The sequence below is a fragment of the Lepidochelys kempii genome, chromosome 6 (assembly GCF_965140285.1).
Source record: "Lepidochelys kempii isolate rLepKem1 chromosome 6, rLepKem1.hap1, whole genome shotgun sequence".
NCBI classification, from domain to species: domain Eukaryota; kingdom Metazoa; phylum Chordata; order Testudines; family Cheloniidae; genus Lepidochelys; species Lepidochelys kempii.
Window position 1 is genome coordinate 93073714 of NC_136385.1, and position 27139 is coordinate 93100852.

The window sequence follows — 27139 nt, forward strand, 5'->3', positions numbered from 1 at the left end:
TGGCACTTACTCCACGGTCCCAGTGTGATGGTCGGGGATGCAGTTCTGTGGGGGGGGGATAACTCAGGAGGAGGAGGTGGGGTGAGTACAGGACACAATACCCAACATAGTGCTAGGTAGCACTGTGCTGGATAAGATATAAGGTCTGAATCCTTAACCTCACCTGGGGACTGAAGCTCCTGGGGCACTTTCCCTTTCCCCAGGAGTCAGCATGCTAACTAGATCCACAGGAACCTTTCCCAACCGAACCCCAAACTGCTTAAGCCTTGGTGAGTTCCAGGTTCAAAGATAGAAGCCAAAGTGTTTTGCACACATACATATACTTTCTTTGAGGCTCTTCCATCAGAACATCTTGCTGCTCCTGTAGAGAGGCAGATTTTCTTTGCAGAGGGATTCTCATTTGTTTCTGTAGCAAAACCAATCACATCTGGTCCCAGCGGAGCAGAGCGCTATATGCATCATGCACGTGCTTAGTCCCATGGGCAGGTCCATCAGGTCAAGCAAAGCCCCATCCTCATTGCACAGTGCTGAGCACAGCTGGTTGTCTCAGTTTTCACCTTCGTTATTGCTTGGATCAGACCCACAACGTAAGGCCAAATTCCAGGGGGAAGTGTGGTCTAGTGGGTAGGACACTTGACTGGGACTTGGGCAGTCTTGGTTCTATTCCTGGTTGAACTGTTGGGTTACCTTAATTTCTCTCTGTGCCTGTTTTCACTTTCACCCTTTGTCTGTCATGTCTATTTAGTCTGTAAGCTCACTGGGGCAGAGACTGTCTCTTATTGGGTGTTTGTACAGCCCTTAACACAACAGGGCCCTGATCTTGGTTGTAATATAAATAAAAAGAAGGGTATGAAACCAACACTCACCAGCAGTGAGACCCAGCTTACCAACCTGCTTGTGAACAGACTCAGGGGTGTTTCATCTGGCTCTAGCATTAACAGCAATCAGGATATTAGTGCTTGGCACATCTGCAGCACGTTACATTGCCATAGCACATTAGACACTTGAGGAAGGTTGAAACGAGACCAGCAGTTTGCAAGGAAATTGGCATGGCCTGGTGCAGTGGCTAGGGGTGCGGTGCAACATCATGAGGGATGGAGGTGGGGAACAAGCGTGTCCAGCAAAACAGTAGTGAGGGCCCTTCCCTTCCCTTCTCCTTGCTAAGTATAACAGTTCATGGTACAAAACCGAGCCCCAGTCAGCCTGTCCTAGGGATCCAGGATTTGCTGCACCAGATCCAAGCATTGCTCCCTGGCTTTCCTCTTCCCAATCCCTCGGAGGGAGATGGGGCATGGAAAGGAGCAGGGTGCCAGTAGATCTGGACAGTGTTGGCTACATGCTCAGTGTTCATGGAACAAGGTGCTCAGCGCTACTTACGGAGCCATCATTTTAAAACGGTGCAGGACCCTGCATGCCGCTAGCCACAAAGTCCAGTCCCATGGTGCCAAGACAGCAGTGACTGGAGGCACTAAAAGGCAGCATTGGGGGTGGAAGCATATTGACTATAGGCTGCGGCACCACGATAGCACTCCTCATAAGGTTCAGTACAGCCTGCCAACCCTATCAGGCCAGGTTCCCTGAGCTAGATCCTCTCTCATCCCCAAAGCAGCAGGTTTAGTTGGATCCCAGGACCTTGCCCTCTGAATGCACAGAGACTAAGCACAGTCCTGCAGCGACAGCGAGGTCATCAGCATGGAAGAGAAGGTTGGTTCAAGGAGGGATATTGGAGACACTGCTACTCCCACAGGCCCTGGGGATAGATCAGTCACCACTTCATCCTCTGCTGATACTGGAGAAAACCACAGACCCAAATCAGATCCTGTATTTCCGGGACTGGGCTTGGGTCCTGTCACCTGTTGCTGCTGGGAGAGGGAAGGGGATGTTGTGTCATTCTTCTTGTGACCACCAACGAAAGCTTATGCTCAAATAAATTTGCTAGTCTCTAAGGTGCCATAAGTACTCCTGTTCTTTTTGTGGATACAGACTAACACAGCTGCTACTCTGAAACCTGTCATTATGCAAGGCACTGAATTTAGCCGTATATCTTCTTACTATATGTTCCATTCTATTTATCCGATGAAGTGGGCTGTAGCCCTCGAAAGCTTATGCTCAGATAAATTTGTGAATCTCTAAGGTGCCACAAGTACTCCTGTTCTTTTTGCAGATACAGACTAACATGGCTGCTACTCTGAAACAAGCCAGTGAGAGTTGCCCAGGAGGGAACCAGCTGAATAGTGACACCGAAATGTTTGTGATAAGCAAACTAGGGAAATAGACAAGCCTACTATGAGATGGGTGCACAACTAGTTGGAAAATCATACTCAGAGAATAGTTATCAATGGTTCAAACTCACAGGGCATATTGAGTGGGGTCTCGCTGGGATCTCTTCTGGGCCTGGTTCTATTCAATTTCTTCATAAATTATTTGGATAATGGCAAAGAGAGCACACTGATAAAGTTTGTGAATGATACCAAGCTGGGAGAGGTTGCAAGTGCTTTGGAGGGCAGGATTAGAATTCAAAATGATCTTGATAAACTGGAGAATTGGTCTGAAATAAATAGGATGAAAGTCAATAACGACAAGTGCAATGTACTAGACTTAGGAAGGAATAATTAATTCCACGCACACAAAATGGAAAAATGACTACCTAGGAAGGAGTACTGCAGAAAAGGATCTGTGGGTTATCATGGATCACAAACTAAATATGAGTCAACAATGTAACACTATTGCAGAAAAAGCGAATATCATTCTGGGAAGTATTACAGACACGAAAAGTAATTCTTCCACTCTGCTTAGCACTGATAAGGACTCAGCTGGGGTATTCTGTCCAGTTCTCGGCACCACACTTCAGACTGGTACAGACAAATTGGAGAAGGTGCAGAGGAGAGCAACACATATGATTAAAAGTCTAGAGAACATGACCTATGAGGGAAGACTGAAAGAGTTGGGTCTGTTGAAGTTTGGAGAATTGAAGGCTAAGGAGGGACATGATAATCTTCAAGTGCATTAAAGGTTGTTTTAAAGAGGAGGGTGATATATTGTTCTCGTGCACTGAGGACAGGATAAGAAGTAATGGGGTTAAATTGCAGCAAGAGAGATTTAGATTAAACTTGAAGAAAAACTTCCTAATGCATGGAACAAATTACCTAAGGAGGTTGTGGAATCCCCGCCATTGGAGGTTTGTAAGAACAGGATAGACAAACACCTGTCAGGGATGGGCTAGATAATACTTAGTCCTGCCTCAGCGCAGGGGACTGGACTATATGACCTCTTGAAGTCCCTTCCAGTCCTACACATCTATGATTCTATAGGGAATCCATGTTGGCAACTGGCCACTTAGCACAGCATGACAAAATGAGGCCTTCAGAGAACTCTCACTGGATTCTCACACATAGCCCTGGGTCCCTCTCACTGGGCACTGTCGTTCTTGGATCTTTTGCGACCCCTGGCTTAGCACTACCCCCCAACCACTCACTAAGCACTGTGCCCCATAGCTTTCTGGGGATCCCTCACTAGATCCACCCCAGAGCCCCGTCTCTATTGAAACAAGTTAAAAGAGTTGTCATTAACATTCGTCCCATTTAGAAAAGCTATCCCTGATCTTGAAGCAGCTTCTGCTCCTCAGCCACCCAAAAAAGGTTGATTGTAACTTGCACAGCTGGATGGGATGGGGGAGGCTGGACACACATCAGGTGCGTGGCCACCTGCTGCAGAGTGCATTAGTTCAGAGGAGCTTGCAGATCTCATAGGGCCTGAGATTTTTGTTAGCCCTTCGTACAGTGGTCAGGGAGAGCTGGTGGCTAGACATACAGGTTTCACTGTGCTTGGTTTCTGGAGCAGCAGGTTCCTGCTGGGAGACTCTGGCCCCTCTGTCTCCATCCAGTATTTTTTATTACTTGCCCTGTTGCTGAATCTGGAATCTTGGTTCCCTCTGTTACCCCTCCTCCAATGCACGGAAAGGCCATTCTGCACTACCTGGTATGCTGAGTTATGTAGCACTGCCAGAGGCCACTCAAGCCGATCTGCTGCCCTAGGCAAAACTTCAGCATGCTGCCCCCTCCAACCCTCTAGAACAGAGGTTCTCAGCTGGGTGCAGGAGGCATGTTAGACTTTTCAGTGGGGGGTGCAGTGAGAAAGTGGGGGGCCAAGTGCCAGGTCACAGCACCACTCATTCAGGTTTGGCCTGGCCGCTCTTCCATCACGACGAGGGTGGGGGTGGGGCCAGCTGGGCCAAATCTGAGTGAGTGTCGCTGTGACCTGGAACTTGGCCCCCCCGCTTTCTCACTGCACCCTTGGCGCATGAGGTCGCAGCGCCACTCAGCTTTAGCCGAGCCTCTCCTGCCTCCAGGCAGCTGCCTAGTTTGCCTATAGCTAAGGTGGCCCCATAGCACTTCTCTGTTTAATAATAATGGTGCAGACTGTTCCCCCTCCGGGTATCGCAGAGATGGGAGCTTTGGAGAGAGCCTTCTTCCTGCCAAGTCACTCCTGGCCCTCTGTGAAGCATAGTGCTGTGCCAATGGGGGTGCCATCTTTTGTATGAAAAATGAAGCTGGGGCCTTGGCTGTCCATGCCCACTAAAGATTTCATGGCACTTAGTAAAACTAGGAGTTTTAATCCCCCATCCCAATTTAGGTAATTCTATTCTGCCTCCCTGAATTTACACAGCAGTTCCAGCAGCAGACAACAGTGGTCCCCCAACTGGTGCTGGCTGCTGCTCCTTGTTTCTAGCTGGTAACTCATACTCTTAAAGGTGAATAATGCATTTAACACCTTTCTAATGCCGCTTTCCGACTAGGCAATCTCTGTAGCTGCCTCAGAGCTGTTAGTTGATCCCTGGTGGGACTGGAGGCGGGGCCGGGTGATGGTGAACGGGTGTCTGTCCATGAAGATATGGCCCTTGCTATGAAAACATTGAGATCCCCTGGCATACAGGGTAGTTCTCCCACAACTTGCTGTGTGCTGTTGCTGTTAAATGTTACACCTCAGAAGTGGATACATTTCAGGGAAGAATGAGCAATCTCTGTCGGGCAAGAGCAGTTTGGAATCTTTCAGGATGAAAGAGGCTGTAATAACACATGATGTTATTACTGAGAGATTCTCTGCCACAAGGGGCCACAACAGTGGTTCCCTTAACCCACCCAGCAATATTGTTAATCTATCCAACTATACTCTTAGCGCAGCAGAAGAATCTGTCCTGTCTCGGGCCTCTCCTTCTGCCCCTCCACCCCCATGAACATGATACAGTTCTGTGGTGACCTAGAATCCTATTTTCGAAGTCTCCGACTCGAGGAATATTTCCAACACACCTCTGAACAACATACTAATCCACAGAGACCTTCCTACCAACACTACAAAAAGAAGGATTCTGGGTGGACTCCTCCTGAAGGTCAAAACAACAGACTGGACTTCTACATAGAGTGCTTCCACCAACGTGCACGGGCTGAAATTGTGGAAAAGCAGCACCACTTGCCCCATAACCTCAGGCGTGCAGAACACAATGCCATCCACAGCCTCAGAAACAACTCTGACATCATAATCAAAAAGGCTGACAAAGGAGGTACTGTCGTCATCATAAACAGGTCAGAATATGAACAAGAGGCTGCTCGGCGGCTCTCCAACACCACTTTCTACAAGCCATTACCCTCTGATCCCACTGAGAGTTACCAAAAGAAACTACACCATCTGCTCAAGAAACTCCCTGAAAAAGCACAAGAACAAATCCGCACAGACACACCGCTAGAATCCCGACCAGCGATATTCTATCTGCTAGCCAAGATCCATAAACCTGGAAATCCTGGACGCCCCATCATCTCAGGCATTGACACCCTGACAGCAGGATTGTCTGGCTATGTAGACTCCCTCCTCAGGCCCTACACTACCAGCACTCCCAGCTATCTTTGAGACACCACTGACTTCCTGAGGAAACTACAATCCATCAGTGATCTTCCTGAAAACACCATCCTGGCCACTATGGATGTAGAAGCCCTCTACACCAACATTCCACACAAAGATGGACTACAAGCCATCAGGAACAGTATCCCTGATAATGTCACAGCAAACCTGGTGGCTGAACTTTGTGAGTTTGTCCTCACCCATAACTATTTCACATTTGGGGACAATGTATGCCTTCAAATCAGCGGCACTGCTATGGGTACCCGCATGGGCCCACAGTATGCCAACATTTTTATGGCTGACTTAGAACTCTTCCTCAGCTCTCGTCCCCTAATGCCCCTACTCTACTTGCGCTACATTGATGACATCTTCATCACCTGGACCCATGGAAAAGAAGCCCTTTAGGAATTCCCCCATGATTTCAACAATTTCCATCCCACCATCAACCTCAGCCTGGACCAGTCCACACAAGAGATCCACTTCCTGGACACTACAGTGCTAATAAGCAATGGTCACATAAACACCACCCTATACTGGAAACCTACTGACCGCAATGCCTATTTACATGCCTCCCGCTTTCATCCAGACCACACCACACAATCCATTGTCTACAGCCAAGCTCTACGATACAACCTCATTTGCTCCAAAACCTCAGACAGAGACAAATACCTACAACATCTCTATCAAGCGTTCTTACAACTACAGTACCCACCTTCTGAAGTGAAAAAACAGATTGACAGAGCCAGAAGAATACCCAGAAGTCACCTACTACAGGACAGGCCCAACAAAGAAAATAACGGAACGCCACTAGCCATTACCTTCAGCCCCCAACTAAAACCTCTCCAATGCATTATCAAGGATCTACAGCCTATCCTGAAGGACGACCCATCACTCTCACAGATCTTGGGAGACAGGCCAGTCCTTGCTTACAGACAGCCCCCCAACCTGAAGCAAATACTCACCAGCAACCACACACCACACAACGGAACCACTAACCCAGGAACCCATCCTTGCAACAAAGCCCGTTGCCAACTGTGTCCACATATCTATTCAGGGGACACCATCATAGGGCCTAATCACATCAGCCACACTATCAGAGACTCCTTCACCTGCACATCTATCAATGTGATATATGCCATCATGTGCCAGCAATGTCTCTCTGCCATGTACGTTGGTCAAACTGGACAGTCTCTACGTAAAAGAATAAATGGACACAAATCAGACGTCAAGAATTATAACATTCAAAAACCAGTCGGAGAACACTTCAATCTCTTTGATCACTCGATTACAGACCTAAAAGTGGCAATTCTTCAACAAAAAAACTTCAAAAACAGACTCCAAGGAGAGACTGCTGAATTGGAATTAATTTGCAAACTGGGTATAATTAACTTAGGCTTGAATAAAGACTGGGAGTGGCTGTGTCATTACACAAAGTAAAGCTATTTCCCCATGTTTATTCCCCACCCCCCCACCCCCATCACTGTTCCTCACACGTTCTTGTCAACTGCTGGAAATGGCCCACCTTGATTATCACTACACAAGGCTTTTTCCCCCCAGCTCTCCTGCTGATAATAGCTCACCTTACTTGATCACTCTTGTTACAGTGTATATGATAACACCATTGTTTCATGTTCTCTGTGTATATAAATCTCCCCACTGTATTTTCCACTGAATGCATCCGATGAAGTGAGCTGTAGCTCACGAAACCTTATGCTCAAATAAATGTGTTAGTCTCTAAGGTGCCACAAGTCCTCCTTTTCTCCTGTCCTCTAGCTTGGGACAGGATCAAAAAGTGACTCACACAAGCTACTCACCTGGGTTTTCTCACCTATCTTTTGTTGGAGGTGCTGTACCTCCTAGATTTCTTCCCTCCTTCCCCCCCCCCCCACCAAAAAGGCCCCACACTAGGCCAAATCTCTTTAAAAAAAATTTCCTAATAAGTTTATTAAGGTTTACCATGACTCAGTTTCCACACAGGCATTCCTATTAGTCCAAAGGCCACTTGGTGTTCATTACAACCAAAATACAACTATAAGCATATATATACACACCTGTATTCCCTACCCTAGCAACAAAACTGTTTATAAGCATTGACCAAAATGCAACAGGTTCAGACCTGGGAGACACCTTCCCATCATGGTGTGACTTGAGGCATAAGGAAAAGCTCTGACAAAGAACCCCTAGCAAACATTCTACACTATAACAAGCAAGAGTTGTCACTGCTGGTTGTTGGACCTTAGCTCGAGTTAGATGAAGCAGTTTAGGGCTAACTCTGCTCTTGTCAGGGTTTTTCCCCTTATCTTACCTTGCCATATTTTTTCCCAACTAATGGACATTTCTAGCCAATTATGGTACTATCCCCTGTGCCCAGTTAACCGTGTTTTCTTTATTTATATTGCTTAGCCCAAAGCTTAAATAACACAACATTGGTATTATTGGGGTCACTATGAGTTTAATGCAGACAACTTTTTTCTTTCTCTTGATTTCATTCTTTATGCACACGTGCTGGGGGCCTAGCACACGTGCTAAAATCCAAATCTAATGTGGGCCTATATTCTTACAAACTCTATCCCTCTGGCTGAGGAGGGCTGGACTCAGCTGTCTCAGGAGCCCATCAAAACCTCCCCTGGCTCAGCCAGAGTCAGGACTATCCATTTGGCCTGGAGGGCATGTGGGGAAAGGACCCCCTTCCTCTTGGAGGTGCAGCAGGGGCTGCATTGTGTCTTAGTCACTATCTAGGTAATTAAGAGCCCATCTTTCATGTACATTAGCAGGAGTGAGGCTGCACTGAGACATGCATTGGCCGGCCATGCAGGGAAGGGGGCAGTTAAAGAGAATGGGAGTGTGACAGATAAGTGGATTTTTTGGCATCAGTCTTTACTGTAGAAAACCAGAGGGAAATTCTTACCCCAAAGTCCATTTTTATGGGGAGTCAGAATGTAGCCTTGACAGAGGCTGAGGAGGGAATTATAGAGCAGTGGTTCTCAATCGGGGTATGTGTGCCCCTGGGGGTACTTGGAGGTCTTCCAGGGGGTACATCAGCTCATCTAGATATTTGTCTAGTTTTACAACAGGCTACATAAAAAGCCCTAGCAAAGTCAGTACAAACTAAAATTTCATACAGATAATGGCTTGTTTATACTGTGCTATATACTATATCGTGAAATGTAAGTACAATGTTTATATTCCAGTTTATTTATTTTATAATTATATGGTAAAAATGAGAAAGTCAGCAACCTTTCAGCAATAGTGTGCTGTAACACTTTTGTATGTTTATATCTGATTTTGTAAGCAAGTACTTTTTAAGTGAGGTGAAACTTGGGGTACGCAAGACAAATCAGACTCCTGAATGGGGTACAGTAGCCTGGAAAGGTTGAGAGCCACTAGTATAGAGCAACTTGGGATAATTAAATGCAGTAAATAGCCAGGAGCAGGTGGGATCAGCTGAGGGCTCAGAAGAAAAGAGCGTGAAATCACAGCGAGATTGACAGAGCCAGAGGAAGTAGGCAGAAAACCAGTGTCTGCGGGGAGCTGCTAACATGGTGCCTGTTTTCCAAAAAAGCTGCTTTGGGGATTAGCTGGGAGGCTCAAACCAGGAGGCCTCCTCTGGTTACCAGGGAAAACGAATGGAGTCAGAACAATGCTAAAATAGCTCAACTGTTGGATAGGTCTGATGTGATGGAGTCCAGCTGAGCCAACTCCCGGAGGGCCGGTGAGGCCTGTTGGCAGTAGGAAGCCTTTCTGTGTTCAAACACTATTGTGAGGAGCAAAGGCAACTCACGTGATACCAACCACAACTAGTCCTGGTCCACGCTGACCTGTTAGTTGTGGCTGGTGACATGTCGTTCTATTTTAACACAGTATTTCCTAGTGAAGACAAGTCCTGACAGAGGCAAGAACACTTGGAAAAGTAGCTCTGGACTTGCAGTGCCGGGAAACAAGTGCTGGGCAAGGCCAGGATTGGAGTAGCTAGCTGTGAGCAACCCCACTGCCAGTAACTCTGCCTCATTTCTGACAGCTCCTCCAGGAGCAGGGAGGCAATGAACTCTGTCTCTATGGCTGCTGTGAGATCAATCCCAGGCACCTCAGGGCCAGAAAAATATCAGCAAGTTGGGAGGATGTCAGAGGAGAGCAACGAAAGTGATGGAGGGGCTGGTTTATGAGGAAAGATGACAAGGACTTGGTATGTTTAGCTTGGCTAAGCAATGACCAAGGGGCGAGTAGCGGGTCACAGGTGTTTGACAGGTAGAAGCCCGCAGGGGAGCAGGGGATTGCTCAAGGGTATACAGCTAAAGGGACTAGGATGAAATCATTGAAGGTGAATAGCAGTAAATATTTCCTAATAGCGAATTCTGTGAGGCTGTCATGTCATCTCCCAGGGGAAGCGGTGGGAGCCCCATCGTTTGGGACATTGAAACTGGACTGTAGTAAAGCCGAGGAAATATCCCAGAGGAACAGTCCTATGCTGGCAGGAAGATGAACTGGAGGATCCAACAGGACTTTATAACATCAAAGATTCCGAGTATTGGTGTGTGGGGGGGAGGGTGTAATTTATTGGGTTGCCACAAAAGGTGAAACTAAGGTGGTGTGGGAACAAGGTGAGCAGAGCCCTGTCTGCCCCTCTCCTAGTATCAGTGTCTCTCTTTCTCATAGCAGCTCTGGCAAACGGTTCAGTGCCTCGCTCCTACACACTGGCCGCAGCGTGATGGCAGTGACTGATTCCAGCCGCCAGGACTGAGTGGGGAAGGCAGCGAGGGACCTTGGTCAGGTATGAGTACAAATGAGACGGCATCTGAAAACCAAATGACAACAATCGTGTGTAGTCTTATGGAGTGTAGCCCTGGGACAGGGCTTGGAGCAGATGGGAGCTTCCCCATTCCCCATGGCACCTCCTGCTGGGAGAGGCTAAGACTGGAGAAGTTGTGAGCGGCCCACCACCAGTGCCCTGCCCCATCTCCTACAGCACCTCCTGCTGAGAGAGCTTGGGAATTGAGTAGCTGGGAGCTCGCCCATCCCGTGTTCCTGTGCTGATTCCTACAGCGCCAGCGGCTGGGACTGCACTAGCTACGTGCTCACTCTGTCAGCTACCTGCCCTACACTCATCTCTGTGGTGCCTCCTGCTGAGAGAGGCTGGGGCTCTAATAGCCGTGCTCACAGCCAGCTCCACCTGCTGGAGAAGGCCAGGACTGGAGTAGCTGTGAACTCCTGCCCGCTAATGTCCCCCCACTCCCCAACGCCATCCTGCCCCTGGTGGACTCTGCCCAGGTGTTTTGCAGGGTCTGCGTGGAGGCACAGATGGACACCGTGTACTTGGCTGAGTCTGCACCCGGGGGTGCCAACCCCATCTCCCTAGATGTCCTCAGCTTCCTGGACCCGCTAGCGAACAGCACGGAGGAGCAGTGCTTCAGCGCCCGGTCCCGCAGCACGGTCCTGCAGGGGCTGCCATTCGGCGGCGTGCCCACCGTGCTCGCCATCAACTTCATCCTCTGGCTGGTGAGTGAGGCGAGGAGGGGGCCGTGCCAGGGTGCCATACTGCCCCCTGTCCCCACCTCCCAGTGTCTGACCAGTCTCTCGGCAGTGTCTCAAGTGACCTGGGGAGGGAAAGAGGCAGGCCTCGGGGTGGGAGTGACTCAGCGTGACTAGAACCGCACACAGGACTAAAGTGTGACACCACATCACCTATTCAGCGTGGTCAGATGACACAGTGGTCAGAATGCCTGAGCCCTGTCTCCACTGCAGCTCTTGCTAATGGAGCTGGCCAGGTGGTGAACTATGAGCCCTGATTTTCCTGGTGCCAACGAGGCCGTGTGTGTGCAGGTGGAGTCCCCGAGGAGAGACGAGTGTCATAATCATGGACATGTGTGTGCGTTATGTGAGCCTGCAGCAGGTATCAGATTCTGCCTGTAGGCATCTGGGTGGGTTCCAGCATGTGTTGAGCCCATGGTGGGTGTATAACTGGGCCTGGGAAGGTGTGGAAGGGTTGTATTGTGTGACTATGCTGGGCATACAGCTCTGACTACGAGGTGGGAGGTAGTTTCTTTGAGTGTGACTCTTGTTCTGCGTTTATGTGTGTGTGTGTGTGTGTGTGTGTGTGAGAGAGAGAGAGATGAGGTGGGGCTTGCCCTGGCTATATGGGTCTCTGCCTTTCTGTGTGTGTATGTGTGTATGGTCACCTTGGTTGTGTGGGTATATTCACCTTGTGTGGATGGGTGTTGCGGTTTAGTACCCTGGACTCTGTGGGTCTCTGCTGGGGTGTGTGAATGCAGTCACCAGGAGCCAGTTACAATGGAGTCACTGGAGCAGGACCTCAATTTGGCTTTGAGAGGAGCTTTGACTGGTTCTGCTGTCATGTCTGGGCACACCTGTGGAGGGCAACCCCCCTGAATGGAGGGGCCTCTAGAAGTCAGGTGGCTGGAACATCAACCCTTTGCTTTCTCTCTCCTGCTGCAGCTCCTCCTCCTGGTCTTCTCCTGCCTTCGGAAAGCAGCTTGGGACTATGGGCGCCTGGCCCTGCTGATGGATAATGACAGGTGAGGACTGAGCTCCCTTTCTAGGGGCTGGTGGCATCCCCCAAGTGTTTGTGACAGAGCAGGAAGAGGAGGTGGGGGGTCTGTTCCCTGCCCTTATTCCAAAACAAGCCCAGCAGAGTCAATGTCAGGGCTGCTGGACGGTGCCAGACCAGCAGCCTTGGGATTTCATCCCCACGGAGAGGCACACCGCATGGGTGGCAGCAGGGCAACCTTCTCTCACTGGCTCCCTCATCCCTGCCCTGAAGGAACACTGGCTAGGGATGGGAGGGCAGTTCAGCGTCCATGGCCCAGTCAGCCTCTCTGCTGAGCCTTTCAAGATGGGGGCCAGTCAGTGCCCATTGTGCTGCTGGGTTTTATAATGTGGACACATTTCTGGGGCGGGGACGGGAATGCTGCCACTAGTAAGCTCTGGAGCTCTCTCCTGTCCCCACGCTGCGGGCGGATTGAAGGCAAGTTCGGTTCTGTAGCAGTGGAAGTGGCAGGGCTGTCCGTGCGCTGGCAGGGCCAGGTTCTCTAGAGTGACACTGGCGGGTGTATCAGAGTCAGCACCAGGGCTGCATTAGCTTTCACTTGTAGGTTCAGAGCTAAGGAACATGTTCCTTCCTTTTTTTCTTTCTTGGAAAACCAGGAAGAAATAGGGAACTTTGCACCAAAAGGTTAAATAACAAACCCCTCACGAGTCCGTTAGCTTGTGCAGCAATTATTGAGCTAACATGCAAGCCACTAATGGTGAGGGGACCCCATCCTCCACCTCCCTCTCAGCAGTTGCACCATCCCTTGGTGAAAGGTCCTGACCAGGGTTGCCAAGGCTCCCTGAGGACCTGATCTGACGCCTGCTGAACAGCTACTGATGGCAATGGGAGAAGGATCGGGCCTTTTGACTGGAGACTATCGTCAGCACAGGGGTCCTTGAGGGTTATGGAACTAGCTAAATGCTGGCATGTGGCTTAATGCTCTGGCCTTCTGCAAAGAGGGCGCAAGTGTCAGAGGGGTGCAGAGCGTGTATCTGAATGAAATCTGTGTGCTACGATATGTTGTGAATTATACCTGATAGGACGCGCACAAAACTGCTGCGAATTATACCTGATAGGTCACGCACAGTTCGAATCTAGGCTGAGGCACATGAACAAAGTCCACAACTGCAGAGTTTCCAAAAAACATTAAGTTTATTACGCTCGAGCGTGTTGCCCCCCTGCTAGTCAGGAGGGGACCCCGAATACAGATTATACAAAGGTTATATACCTTTTAGCAAAGCATGTTGCCCTTGTGCATCGGAAACTTCAGCCAATAAACAAACCCTTTTCTTATCTACCACCTATCCCTGCTTGGTGCATTCCTCGTGCTATACCAGTATGTTAATTACACAGCATGGTCCTAAAGCCATGCATCAGTAACTTTTATTATCAGGATGGGAGAGGAGGGGAAACAGGGGAGTTTAGAGGTGTGGGTTTGGGTTGCTCGGGATGAGAGGATGGGTGTGGGGGTGGGGAGGGTTGTTTAGAAATAGAGCTGAAGGTGTGGGTGGTAGGTGATGATTAGGGGATTCATGGCATCTGGCATGTTGTTGTCATTATCTTACTCGTAGTCTGAGGTGGAGCTGAGTGGGGATGAGCGTGTGGGGGGAATGCAGGTGCAATGGGCTGCAGGCTGGCGGGTGATAGTTAACTGGGGAGATAAAACTGGGAGGATAAGCAGGGAATGATATAGTCTCCTGGATGGTTTCTGATACTTCTAATTGTTTCGTCTCTCCCCTCTCCCCCACTTCTGAACCAGCCGAATCCCTCCAAGCACATGGAATTCCTACGAGTAATGATAATGGTGATCTGGTGATTGTGGTTTTGGTGACAAGAAAAATGCCTTCCTGCGAAAGAAAGAGAAACAGCAGCTGCTTTCCCACAGGGGTTGGAGCCACCAAAGGGGCAGGAGACTGCCTCAGCACAGAGTGTGGGGCTGGCAGCAGGAGGGGAGAGAGTGCTACGTGTTTCTGGTACAGCAGTGAGGGTCTCCTGGTGCACTAGTCTGTTTGGGTGGAGGAGACATTAGCATTCTCCTGGCCTGCAGATTTCCAGGCGTTTAGAACCCAGCTGGGCCTTAGGACAGGACTTATGAGAAAAATGTGATCATCGCAATAAAAAAAAATAAATCAGACCCTATATTTGGTATTGATTAAAAGAATGTCTGGATTCTGAGAGATGTTGTTCCCCATTTACAAGTCCAAACCTGCTTTGGTTAGCAACATGAAACCAGACCAAAATATCAGGCATTCTCCCCACAGATGCCATGTTCCTCAGCACCTCCCAGCCATCCTACTCCCCACCCCTGCAGCAGTTCCTCTTTCTTTCCCACGGCTGTTATTTCTGGAGGGGGGTAGGAAAGGGTGTCTCTGAGAGGTATGGGGCTGGCTCTAGGGAATTCTTTCCAGAATCTTCTTCTGAGCCTCAGGTTTCTTTGATTTTTCTCAAGCGCTGGCTTTGGTTCTAAATCTGGAAATGTGTCAGTGATGTTTTCACTTGTTGGAGAGATTAAAGGGACAGTCAAGATTTAAACCAGCAGACATGGTTAAAAATATGATATTAGAATGTCACATGGCATGTTTAAAACTCACAGAACTGTAAAAGTCCAAGTCACTTTTCCCCAGTAATCTCCTATTTGCTTTAAACCCTGAATTTCACTCCTCCTGTGCAGTGACATTAGCCAGATCACTTTCACTTCCTCATTCTTGACACTTTCCCTTGCTAGTCACTAGGCACTAGCCCATGGCTAAACTGCCAGGAAGGCTTTAAAGCTAAACAAAAATGTTTTTCCATTCAGTTAATGGAAACCTTGCTGTTAATAAGAATATTGACATTGACCTCATTCGGAAAGCGCTTTGAAATCTACTGATGAAAAGCACTATCTAAGAGTTAGGTATTATTGTATTACTGTAATTTTATTATTAAGTTTTGAAAAACATTTTTCTCACACAATCTAAATTCCAGCACAAATGACTTGACACTGTCCCTTTAAGAGTTTGTCTCTCCCCAAGCTGTTCCTCTTCTACCAGGATAGTGCAAGTGATGTCACAGTGGTGAATTAGTAATGTTGCAATCACTGCCGTGATGATGTCACAAACATGGAGTTATGACCTCACTGGAGAAAAGAGTGGAGAACTCTTCTTTAACAAAGTATTTGCGATAACAGAAGAGAAGCAGGGAAACAACCAGACAATGGAGCCTCATGCACTAGTGGGATCTTGTTTTTACTTTGATCTGGCGGGATATTCCCTCTTCATTACTTCTAGGGAGTCCCAAGTGTAAACCAAAGGGGATTTTCCTGGAAAGGAGCCAGTACAGGGAGAAGTGTTGAATAGTTAATATCTTCCCCACACTGACCCTGGTTCTGAAGAGCCTCCTTTAACTTGTCCTGAAGGTAGTGACCTCACATGGGTTTTGTGAAGCGTGAGCAGTGTTTATGAACCATAAAGAGAACCTTGAACAAATGGAGCTAGAGGACAGAGTGTTATTATATCATAACAAATCCATGGCCATTGAGTACTTAACAGCATGAGCAAGGAGAGAACTCGGATACTCCCACTCCAAAAGCATAGAGCCCTAGCACTTGAGCTAAAGGTGACTCTCCATTAGCTGACAGCACTATAGGGACTATGGCCCATAGTGAAACAGGTCTGATTCTGCTGTGCAGAGGGCAGTGACTGCATGCATAGACAGACAGACACACATATGCCAATTTGTTACAGTATTATCATTATTGACTGACTTGGTGTCTCATTTCTCCTGTATGCTGTGGGCATCGATACAGTTCAATATGTCCTAGACAATGGCTGTGTGTGTGTAATCACTGTTTCCGTGAAACTGAATCTGTGCCATTCACAGGGGAGATGCAGTTATTTCCTGGGGGGAAACTGTTGGGGGTGGCACGTTCTTGGGGTGCAGTTGCTGCATGTATAGAATCCTTTTGCCACCTGCTGATTCACCTTCTTAACAAACTGTCTGATGAGAGAGCTGACTCCATGCAGCTATTGAGCTAAAAAAATTTCCCAGCTGCTGGGCTAGAAATGCACAAGTGATGTCCTGGCTTGGCTGATTTCTCAGAAGGGGGTCGCTTGCTATGGGGGAAAATGTCACTTTGAAGTGGGTCTGATCAGAATCCTGGGTTTTTTCCCTGTCCTTCTCGCTCCCTCTCTTGTGCTTCTCCCTCATTCCCTCTCTTCTTTCTCTCCCCTTCTTTCCATCCTGTGACCCCTTTCTTGCCCTCTCTCTCCTCTTCCCTCTGCCCGGAAGCTTGACATCGCTGTTCTACGGGGAGCAGAGCGAGAAGGAGAAATCTCCGTCGGAGACCAGCCCACCGGATATCGATAACAAAGATGTGGTGAGTCTTAGTGGGATGTGGGAGGGAAATTAGCTCCATCCTGTGCAAAGAGGAGCTCTCTTTACTACAGGGAGCCCAGGTTTAAAATTAGATTAGGTCACCAGTCTGAAGTTTCCTGTTTAATATGAACCAATGGTGGAGCCAGGAGCTGCTCTTTGTTTTCCTGGGAAGCAGCAGTTTTCTAATTCTCTTACAGTGAGTGTTAGTGTTTGGGAAATCCCCACCCCACCCCATTGCTCTAGCACCAGGGGATCTATTGTTGGTGGCAGCAGTGGGAGTGTTAGAGTAGACAGCACACTGGTGCTTTTGCCATTGTGTCTTCTAGATCCGTTCCCAACAGGGTTAGACAACACGGTGGTAGAAACTCCTGAGTACTGTCTATGTCAGTACTCCTTACATGGAAGATTTTCCTACATTTCCCAGGGTAGATGCAGCTTGTCTGTCTCTCATTCCCTCTCCTCCATCTCTCCATTGCCCTGCTCTCGCTCTCTCAGCATGTTTGTCATACAGAAAGATTTAAGATCTGGCTAACAAAAAGATGATCCCCAAAAGTGGCTTTGGCCATGGCTCTGGTGACATTCCTGGCATCTCCTCTTCTTCTCCACAGCAGGTCTTGGCCATTTACTGGGAATTCTCCTGTTTCCCTCTGATTCGTGACCCTGTTCACTTGTCATTGGGTGGAGGGGGGGACGTACATTTCATGGGGTCAAGTCAAATGAAAGCCCATGGGAGTGGCCTGTATCCTGCAGAGGGCGAATTGCCCCAGGGAGGTAAGCTCCTCCCCAGGGCTAATGCCCTTGTGAAGTCCTTGGAAGGGGACTGCTGTGCTGTCGAAGGACCTGTCCTTCAGAGGAGCCCTGGAGCTGAGGTCTGCCATGCCAGCCAGTGCGAAGGAACGCTGCTTGAGTCTGTCCTTGGATTCTGCAGGATTCAAGCCCCTGTCATCCCCACCTACCATACTTCTCAAACCTGCTCCCAGATCTCTGCAGTGATGGGGCTTGCCTGACCTAGCCTCTGCCCTGGCTGCTCTTGCTGTGAAGACAAATTCCCTAATCTCCAGCCTAGACATTTTCTTCCATCACTTCAGGGCCATCCCTCCTTGTCCTTCCATCTCCTGAGAGCATTAATAATTCCCTTCATTCACTTGTACTGTCACCCTGATGGCTTCTGTAGGCTGTGATCATGTCCCCCCAGAGTCATCTTTATTCTAGGCAGTGCTAGCCAGATTCATGCCCAGCGATTTCCCCCAGAAGGAATGTGATCCGGTGCATTTATCTGTCGGCTCCTCTCTGCTCTCCTCGTACGTCTTCTCCCGTCCCTTAGCCTCTCTCAGCTGGCTGCTACCTGGATGCTAAAGGTCCTGTGGCATTTTCAGAAAAACAGAGGTGATCACCTCCGTGTTCTGTCCTCATTGACACTAGTTGTGCTGTCAGAGCTGGTCACTGAGTGCAGATCAGCAGCTCTGTTAGTTTAGCAATAGTTGCCTTGTGGCCAGCCCCTGACTGCCCCCCTTGGCCACAATGACCGCACAGCTGCTCCCTGGTTCCCCGCAATGTGAAGCACTCTGAGGCCACATTCCACTTCTGGTACCTTGGTTTGCTCTCAACCAGCTGATCCTATTTATCTTACCTTCCAGGGATTCTGCTCCTGGCTCATTTCCATCTACCAAATGAAGTAAGTACATGTCCTTTCCTGTCTGCATTGGATGGCAGCTAACTGGCCTCCCTCTGCCTTTCCATGTATCCAAGACACCATCACCAGTGAATATCCCGGTGCTGCTGTATCTGCTTGGCATCCCTTGATCAGAAAGCACCTCCCCTGGAGGGGGAGGGGAATATGGGTTTTTTGTTCATTACACCCTGCTCTCCCTTTTGCGCTGTCCCATCTCCCCTCTGCCCTGGTTCTGGTGAGTGCTTCCCTCCCACCCTGAGGGGCATTCAGGAGGCCCACAACATACCTGAAGTTCAGAAAAAGTTTGACAGACTTCTCCCCTCCCACCCTCATTTTTGTGGTGCCCTTGGTTCTGATCAGGTCCCAAAGAGTGAAGCACTGCCCAAAAAGTCTGTTCTCAGGGCCAGTGGGGATCAGAACGGGCTGGAACTCCCCTGAGAGAGACCAGACACAGGGGCTTCCCACCTCTCATTTAGCAGAGTTGGCTAGTTCAGGAAAGCGTCCAGATTTGTTGGTGATTCACTGGCTGGACTCTCCAAATGCTGGGAGATCACCATCCCTTCTTGTGTCCATCCAGGGATCCGGTCCATGGAATGTCAGGAACATCCTATTGTGTGGGAGTTAGAGATGGAGACGTCCAATTAGGTGCCTCCAGGGGCTAGTGCAGGATTGTTCCTTTCAGTGTATGTTCCAGGGCTTTGTCCAAGCCCAGGTTAAATGTCCCAAATGATGGGGCTCCCTCCCAGCCCTTCCCTTGGGGACCAGTCTGCAACCCTCTAGACGTCCCAGATGTCCCATTCCACAGGTGCCAGAATGCCATCCTCCAGGGAGAGACTTGGAGCACTCTCCTCCTGAATCCCTTATGTGCTCTCAGGAGGGATGGCCTGAGTTTGAGCCCTGCAGTATTTGGGGCTGGTGCTTTCCACTGGAGAGTGGGGGGGCCATGCCCCCTGAGCAGGGAGGGCTATCTCACATCACCTGCACTAACACACCATCCGCCTCTGTATCGGTAAGGGATGAGGAGCTTCAGAGCAAGTGTGGGATCGACGCCACCACCTACCTCTCTTTCCAGCGCCACATCCTGGTGCTGGTCATGATCGTCTGTGTGCTCTCTGTGGCCGTCATCCTGCCCGTCAACTTCTCTGGGGACCTCTTGGGTAGGTAATTCTCCAAGCCCACTGGTTGATCCCAGTGGCAGGGCACAGATCTCCACAGCACATGGGTGGGCATCATGCACCAAGCCGGATGGGGGAATGATGACGCTGTCAGTTAGTTGGGAAGGTGGAATTCTGGATAAGGTGTGGTGCCCGGAAAATTGGTCCAGTGCAGGGGGTCATGCCTGGGAGATTGGCCCCACGGGGTGTGGGTTGGTGGCCAGCTGTGGAGTATAGGAAATGGGAGAGACCAGAGAAGCTTTGGGGCTTGCAGGAGGAGGCCAGGAGAAACCCCAAGGAAGCAGCAGAGAGGAAGGAGCCAGGAGGGGAATCATAGAATATCAGGGTTGGAAGGGACCCCAGAGGGTCATCTAGTCCAACCCCCTGCTCAAAGCAGGACCAATTCCCAGTTAAATCACCCAGGCATCTGTCAGGGACCCAGGCATCTGTCACGCGGGAGCTGTTTGTATTCTGGGCCTGAACTGCTTGAGATGCGCGGCACTCCCATGACCTCCATGCTTCCCCTCTTCTCTTCCAGGAAGCAGTCCAGCTCATTTTGGCCGGACGACCATCACCAACGTCCCAACACAGTACGTTCCCCCCACACCTTGCAGCCGCACTCTCTGCCGCTTGAGGGGATGTCTGCCAGGGGCACAGGGTTAGACCATCAGCAGTGTGGGGACTGGCCCCTGGGACCAGGGACAGGGTTTACTTTTACATGATTCCTAAAGATCCTAAAGATGTATAAGTAGGGGCATAGCGAGCAGATCGAGGGACGTGATCGTTCCCCTCTATTCGACATTGGTGAGGCCTCATCTGGAGTACTGTGTGCAGTTTTGGGCCCCACACTTCAAGAAGGATGTGGATAAATTGGAGAGAGTCCAGCGAAGGGCAACAAAAATGATTAGGGGTCTGGAACACATGAGTTATGAGGAGAGGCTGAGGGAGCTGGGATTGTTTAGCCTGCAGAAGAGAAGAATGAGGGGGGATTTGATAGCTGCTTTCAACTACCTGAAAGGGGGTTCCAAAGAGGATGGCTCTAGACTGTTCTCAATGGTAGCAGATGACAGAACGAGGAGTAATGGTCTCAAGTTGCAGTGGGGGAGGTTTAGATTGGATATTAGGAAAAACTTTTTCACTAAGAGGGTGGTGAAACACTGGAATGCGTTACCTAGGGAGGTGGTAGAATCTCCTTCCTTAGAGGTTTTTAAGGTCAGGCTTGACAAAGCCCTGGCTGGGATGATTTAACTGGGAATTGGTCCTGCTTCGAGCAGGGGGTTGGACTAGATGACCTTCTGGGGTCCCTTCCAACCCTGATATTCTATGATTCTATGATTCTATGATCCCCATGTCTGATGCCCTGCAAAGACGTGTGAGCACCTGATGGCCAGACATGGACAGCTGTCCAAGAAGAGATGGGAGCCAGCACTCCTACACCATGCACTATAGCACCTCCTGCTGGAACTGCCATAGCTTGGAGCTAGCACCTCCCCAGCCAGCATTCCTACCCCATTCAGTACAGCACCTCCTGCTGGGATGGGTTTGGTCTGGAGCAGCTTGAGTTTACAAGTTCTCCTGCCTCATTCCTCCAGCAGCTCAGCTAGTGCTCCTGCAGCATTCCCTCTGGTGCTCCCTATGGAAGAGGCTAGGACTGCAATAACTGAACTTCCAGCAGCTCACCCTCCTGCACCCATTCCTTACAGGACCTTGTGCTGGAAGAGGCTGGGACTGCAGCAGCTATGAGCATGGACGCTATGTGCTTTTGGTTTGCACCGTGATGGGCAGATAGCTTGCCCTCCAGGTGGAGGGGAGGGCGGGACTGCAGTGGGTTTGACTGATCTCCAGTAGGGGTTCTGCTTTGTTAGGATGCAGATCTGTTCCTTTTTCTTGCCAGAGACCGTCTCCTGTGGCTGCATAGTATCTTCGCTCTCATCTATTTCATTATCACCATCCTCTGTATGGCTCATCACTCTGTCCAGCTCGAATACAAGGAAGATGAGAAGGTAAGCTGCCCCCAATCCTCTTCTGCCCCTCCCAACCCAAGGGGGGACCCTGCACAACTTTACTTGTCCTTTGCCCAATCAAGTTGAAACTTGTTTGTGCTGCTATCGAGGGACTGACCTCAACCCACATCCAAGCAGTGTAAGAGGTGGTAGGGTCTAGTGGTTACAGCAGGGGCCTGGGAGTCAGAGGCTATTCCCAGCACTGGGAGGGTGTATGCTTGAGTAATTAGAGCCTGGAATTAGAAGTCAGGACTCCTGGTTCTGTTCCTACCTCTTAAAGGGGTTATAGTGAGCTGGCTGGGGACTGGGAATCAGGACTCCTGGATTCTATCCCAGCTTTGCCACCAATTCACAGGATGATCTTGTACCAGTCTCTGTGCATCATTTTTGTCCGTCTGTGCAATGGAAGAGATTATACTGACCTTCCTTCCAGGGAGAATGGGAGGTGCTGCAGAGGCAGGAGTATTGTGAATGCCAGACAGAGCATGGTTTTGCTCCCCAATCCCTTTGTCTCAGCTCTTCTTCTCCTCTCCCAGGTCGCCCGGACACTGATGGTCACCCGGATTCCCAAGGAGATCACAGACTCCTCCCTTCTCATCAAGCATTTTCAGTGAGTAGAACCGCAGGCAGCTGCTTGATCTGTGCCCATCTCTATGAGCTTCCCTGCCCCTGGTTCTGCTGATTCTTGATGACTCACTGGAGGGAGGCAGGTCGGGATGCCCATGGTCTGGAGGAAGGGCGAAAACATTAGAGGAACATCAGTGTGGAAAGCAGGTGATGGTGCCAGCAGCCAAAGGTCTCAGATAATGAAGACAGTGGTTCTGCCCCCTGCTGGCTGCCATGGCAAAGGCAGGTATAGAAAATGCAGTTATCCTTCCTCTTCTCATCCAACATTGCCCAGGAAGACTCACCTCCTGGGGGTTGGTAAGTGCCTGGGGATAGAAGGCTGTCCCCCTCTGCAATCCCAGCTCTCCCTTCCTTGAGGAGCTGGGGATGAGGAGCCAGTGGGGCTGGGAGAAGCGAGTGGTTTGAGTCTCTTCAGTCTCCTGGAGGGGAGAGTCTCACATGTCTGTCTGCATATGTGCCCCCCAGCGAGGCCTATCCCAGCTGTACCGTCACCAACGTCCAGTTCTGCTTTGATGTTCGCAAGCTGATGAAGCTGGATGGAGAGAGGTGAGTCTGCCCTGGGGCCTTGGTGCCTTGAACTCCTTAGGAGTCCCATGGAGCTATCCCGTGATGCCTGCACATCACCCACAGATGGACTCAGGAGTCTGTATGCACACTGCCTCTGCAGGCTTTCCGGAGCCGTCATCCTGCCTGGATCTACTTTACCCTGTAAAAGAACAGTCCTATAAGCCGGGGGAGCACCCCCACATTGCCCGCATGGCCTCAGGAGTCCCAGGTGATGGTGGGGAGAAATCTCATGCCTTGGCCTCCCTTGGCATTTGAGGCTTCTTTATTTGAGGTTCCTGGTGGCCTTGCCTGTCTGGCAGGCTGTGCCTGGGGTACCTTAGGTCTCTCTAGTGCTAGTGAGCACTGTCCCCTCCTAGTGTTGGCATGGCACCAGGCCCCCATGCCAGGAGGAGCGTGCCCAGCAGGATGGGCATATCAGGCTTCCTCCTCTGTCCCTGTCCACCATGGTACGTATGGCGTATTCTGGCCTGGTGTGCTGTAGGTGGCATGTTCTGGAAGACAAAGGGAGCATCTGGGTGTATATGGAAAAAAGGCTCCTTTCCAACAAATTAGGGGAGCTGCTTTCTTTTCTGGGAGGCCTCATGAAGTGTCCTCTCCGGTCCCATTCCTGGCAGGCGCAAGGCAATGAAGGGACGACTTTACTTCACCACCAAGGCACAGAAAGAGGGGAAAATCATGATCAAAACTCACCCTTGCGCCCGCATCTTCTGCTGCCGCAGCTGCGGCTTCGAGCAGGTAGGAGATCGGAGGGGTGGGGGTGGGGGGCCGGATAACACTCGCCCCCAGCGACCCCCAGGCACCTGATCAGAGATTCTCTTACAGCTTCCCCTCCCCCCACTGCTCTGCTTCTGTGACAGCCACTGAACGGTGCTGTTCCCCAGTCTCCTTCCCACCATGCATACTGGAGGATGGAGGCTCAGGAGAATGAGCCCCAGCATCTCACACTGGCTGAGATGGGCCAGGGGAACTCTCAGGGCAAGAGGGAGGTTTCCACAGATCAACAAACGACCCACAGAATCAGCGGGTTTAATTGGCAGCCAGGCACGCACGCGCGCTCACCGGAACCTGAATTGTGCATTTAGGAAACACTCGCCTGCTACTGCCCTCTACGGGCACAAACTGTCACTTGCAGCTGTTATTCCAACGCAGACAGCTGTCTCCTTGACACAGACCTTAGTGTTGTTCTTTTGCAAGCAGTGTGTCTTCCTGGAGAGAGTGGAATGACGCACGCTTACTCTCACTTTCACACCCCGCCATGGCTGACTCACTGCAGCTGTGCATCCTGGGTTAGCATTTGTCAGCTGTTGAACACTGTTTCTTAATATTTCTTCCTGCAGTATACAAAGGCCACGATCAGTATCAGGGTCCCGTTGTGCTAGGTGCTGTACGTGCCCACAGAAAAACATAGGCTGTGACACTCAAAGCCCCCGATCCTGCAAGTTGCTCCTCACTGTCAGACCCCTGTGTGCACCAGCATAGACCTGCCCACACAGAGCAGCTTCGTTCAGGGGGCGGGCCTGACGAGACAGGGAACACCTGAAGGACATTGGGAGAGGGATACAATCAGATAGAGTCAGGTTTAAAATCCATAGGTGCATTTTCAGGTTCTTTCCTGACAGTTACGCAGTGTAAGGGCCAGCTCTCCCTCTGTGCCCCTTGCATCGTTCACTGGCTGGTGTCTCATAGGCACCACACCTGGGGTGAGTCCAGAGGAGTGATCTGAAGGAGGAGGCCGTAGTGATCTAAGGGTTCAATGCCCCCTGGTTCTGCTGCTGTTTCTTAAGGTGAAGGTAGACAAGGTGGGGGCCAGATGCCCTCAGTCAATGTCCTTTATCCCAGCGAGGGGTGATGCTGGGGTTAAACATACTCATGGTGGTGGGAGTTTCAGCTTTAGGATGTTCCCAAACACTGTCTCCTTAAATCCTGCATCAATGCATCTTCTGCCCTAGCTTGGACCACAGGCCCCAACTCCCTCCTGGAATCCTTATTTCCCTCACATGGGTGAGGGAGGAGCCTGGACATACAAAACCAGCTCCTCTCATTCCCACTGGTAGTTTGCTCCATGACTGCCAGTCCAGGTGTTGATGTGGCAGCCCCCAGATTTCATCTCCAGTGGTCTGCTGGGAGGTGAGTCCCCATCTCTCTGGGAGGAGAGCTCCTTTTAAAGTGATCTTTCCTCTCCCCTGCAGGTGGATGCTGAGCAGTACTATGGGGAGCTGGAGGAGAAACTGACCGATGAGTTCAATGCTGAGCGCAACCGCATTACGCTCAAGCGTCTTGACATGGCCTTCGTCACTTTCCAGGATGAGAGGATGACAGCAGTGTGAGTGCCAGGCTCAACGAGAGCCAGGCTGAGGCCCTGCTAGCTAGAACGGCCCTCTAGGCAGCCTGAAAATAACTTTCCCCTCCCCATGGGAAATGAACCTGAAATTCACACAGCTCTGGGGTGTAAATATAAAAATAACAAGCAGCTTCGGCTTCTCTAGCACTTTCCCCTGCTGGGTTTGGGACCAAGAATGGTTCGTCCGTTCCTGCTTCAGAGCCAGCAGGGGTGCCCACCGTCAGTGGCCCTGGTGCTTTGAGGCCATCAAGGGGCGCTGTGAGTATTTCCATGGTTCCGCATGGACTCTGATTTTCAGTAAGCTAAACCCAAATGATTGTTTAGTCTCATTTGGACTCTGCCCATCATATCAGCAGAGGAAATGACCTCTGAGTTTGGCAGAAGGCCACAGCCTATGATTGTGGGAAGAATGTTTAGGGTGGCAGAGATCCTGAACCCCTTCCCCCCTGCTCCCCCCAGCTCTTCTCATATATGGGAGCAGGAATCTGTCCCGTGAGCCAAGGTCTCCTCTTCTCCTCTCTCCTGTAGGATTTTGAAGGATTACAGTCGCATCCACTGCCGCAGGCACCCACAGCAATCCTCCGTGACCACGGTGGTAAAGTCCCACAGCTGGGGCGTCCGCTATGCCCCCGCCCCCAGTGACATCATCTGGTAAATCCCCACACAGCTGGATGGAGGGGGCACCAGGGCATGAGGTGGATCCAAGGGTTTAATTCTCCCAGACCTTGTGCTGGTCCTCCTGGTCCCTGGGGATGCCCCCAGTTCCAGGTTGGACAGTGCAGGGGACAGTTGTGTTGAGATGGGGTGGGATGGGGACTAATAGCAGGAAACCCAAAAGCAGAAGCCCTGGAATAATCGGAAAGGATGGGGTCTACGTGGGGGGGGCAGCGGGGGAGGTATAGGGCAGAGTGAGCATGAGAGCCGGGGGTCAGGCTGCTGAAGTGGGGAGAGCCCCTTCCCTGCCGGGTACCAAGAGGGACACCCCAGCCACCTGCACCGCTGTGCCTTTCCCTGTGCTCCAACTGCTGGATACTCTCTCATAGGGAGAATTTATCTGTCCGTGGCACATCATGGTGGGTGCGATTTGTGCTCCTCAATTTCTGCCTCTTCATCCTCCTCTTCTTCCTCACCACACCTGCCATCGTTGTCAACACCATAGACATGTTCAACGTGACGCGGCCGGTGGAGAGCCTCAAGGTAGCCGATTCCTGTGGGGCTCTGTCTGCTGGACTCAGGGACCCACCTGGGAGGTTACCCATCTCCGAGCTTGCCTGAGGAGGGGCGGGTGTGTGCTGTCCGAGAAGAGCAGGGCATGCCTCTTCTCTGCACTCTCCATGAGTGGGATGGGTGTCTTCTTGGCAGGCAGAAAGGGAGAGCCCACATGGTTGGCAGCCACATGTCCCTGATGGAGGCATCCTCGGGTCCTGTCTCTCTGTGTGGGGTTATGTGTGCCCCTCCCAGGGTATGGGGTCACTGCCTGGGAGGCATAGGGAGCCAGTGAGGCAGGGCAGCTTTGTGAGTGTGCCAAAACAATGGAGGTGGGGGGGGCACCATTACAGACTTCACCAAGTGCTGGGCTGCTCCAGAGCTGCCATTAATCCAGCCCCTTCCTCCCCAGTAATCTGTGACCTGTAGCCGGGGGCCTGGGTGCTTTCTCTGTCCCAGTCAAGCCTTCTGTCCTCAGCCTCTCCTCCCCTCCAGTAGTGGAGCGAGTGTCCAAGGGCCTCCCACCAGCCAGGCAGGGTCCTGAGCTTGTCTCCGGTCTCTCCCCTCCCCAGAATCCCGTCCTCACCCAGTTCTTCCCCACGCTGCTGCTCTGGGCCTTCTCTGTGTTCCTGCCCTTCGTCGTGTACTATTCCGCCTTCTTTGAGTCACACTGGACCAGGTAACTCACAGCCTATACACTTTGACCTTTCACGCCGGGGCCTGCCTCCCCCCTCGGAATCACTCAGGATCTGGAGCTGAATGAAAACCCCAGTAGGTACC

General features: G+C 50.7%; 1 protein-coding gene across 11 annotated transcripts in view; it reads left to right on the plus strand.

The window, feature by feature from the left end:
- TMEM63C (transmembrane protein 63C) overlaps positions 1-27139 on the plus strand; it is a 78188-nt gene that overhangs the window by 41622 nt on the left and 9427 nt on the right. For 5 of the 11 annotated variants that reach the window (XM_073349278.2, XM_073349275.2, XM_073349270.2 and 2 more), the window contains 14 exons: positions 10546-11385; positions 12343-12422; positions 16703-16790; positions 18427-18464; positions 19476-19618; positions 20154-20205; positions 21510-21618; positions 22155-22228; positions 22711-22791; positions 23427-23547; positions 25002-25135; positions 25682-25804; positions 26197-26350; positions 26932-27038. In XM_073349278.2, coding sequence (XP_073205379.1) covers positions 11188-11385; positions 12343-12422; positions 16703-16790; positions 18427-18464; positions 19476-19618; positions 20154-20205; positions 21510-21618; positions 22155-22228; positions 22711-22791; positions 23427-23547; positions 25002-25135; positions 25682-25804; positions 26197-26350; positions 26932-27038 — 1502 coding nt within the window. In that variant the 5' untranslated portion in view covers positions 10546-11187. Of the gene's footprint in view, positions 1-10545; positions 11386-12342; positions 12423-16702; positions 16791-18426; positions 18465-19475; positions 19619-20153; positions 20206-21509; positions 21619-22154; positions 22229-22710; positions 22792-23426; positions 23548-25001; positions 25136-25681; positions 25805-26196; positions 26351-26931; positions 27039-27139 lie in introns of those variants that run through there. The other 6 variants (XM_073349271.2, XM_073349273.2, XM_073349277.2 and 3 more) reach the window with 5 other exon arrangements.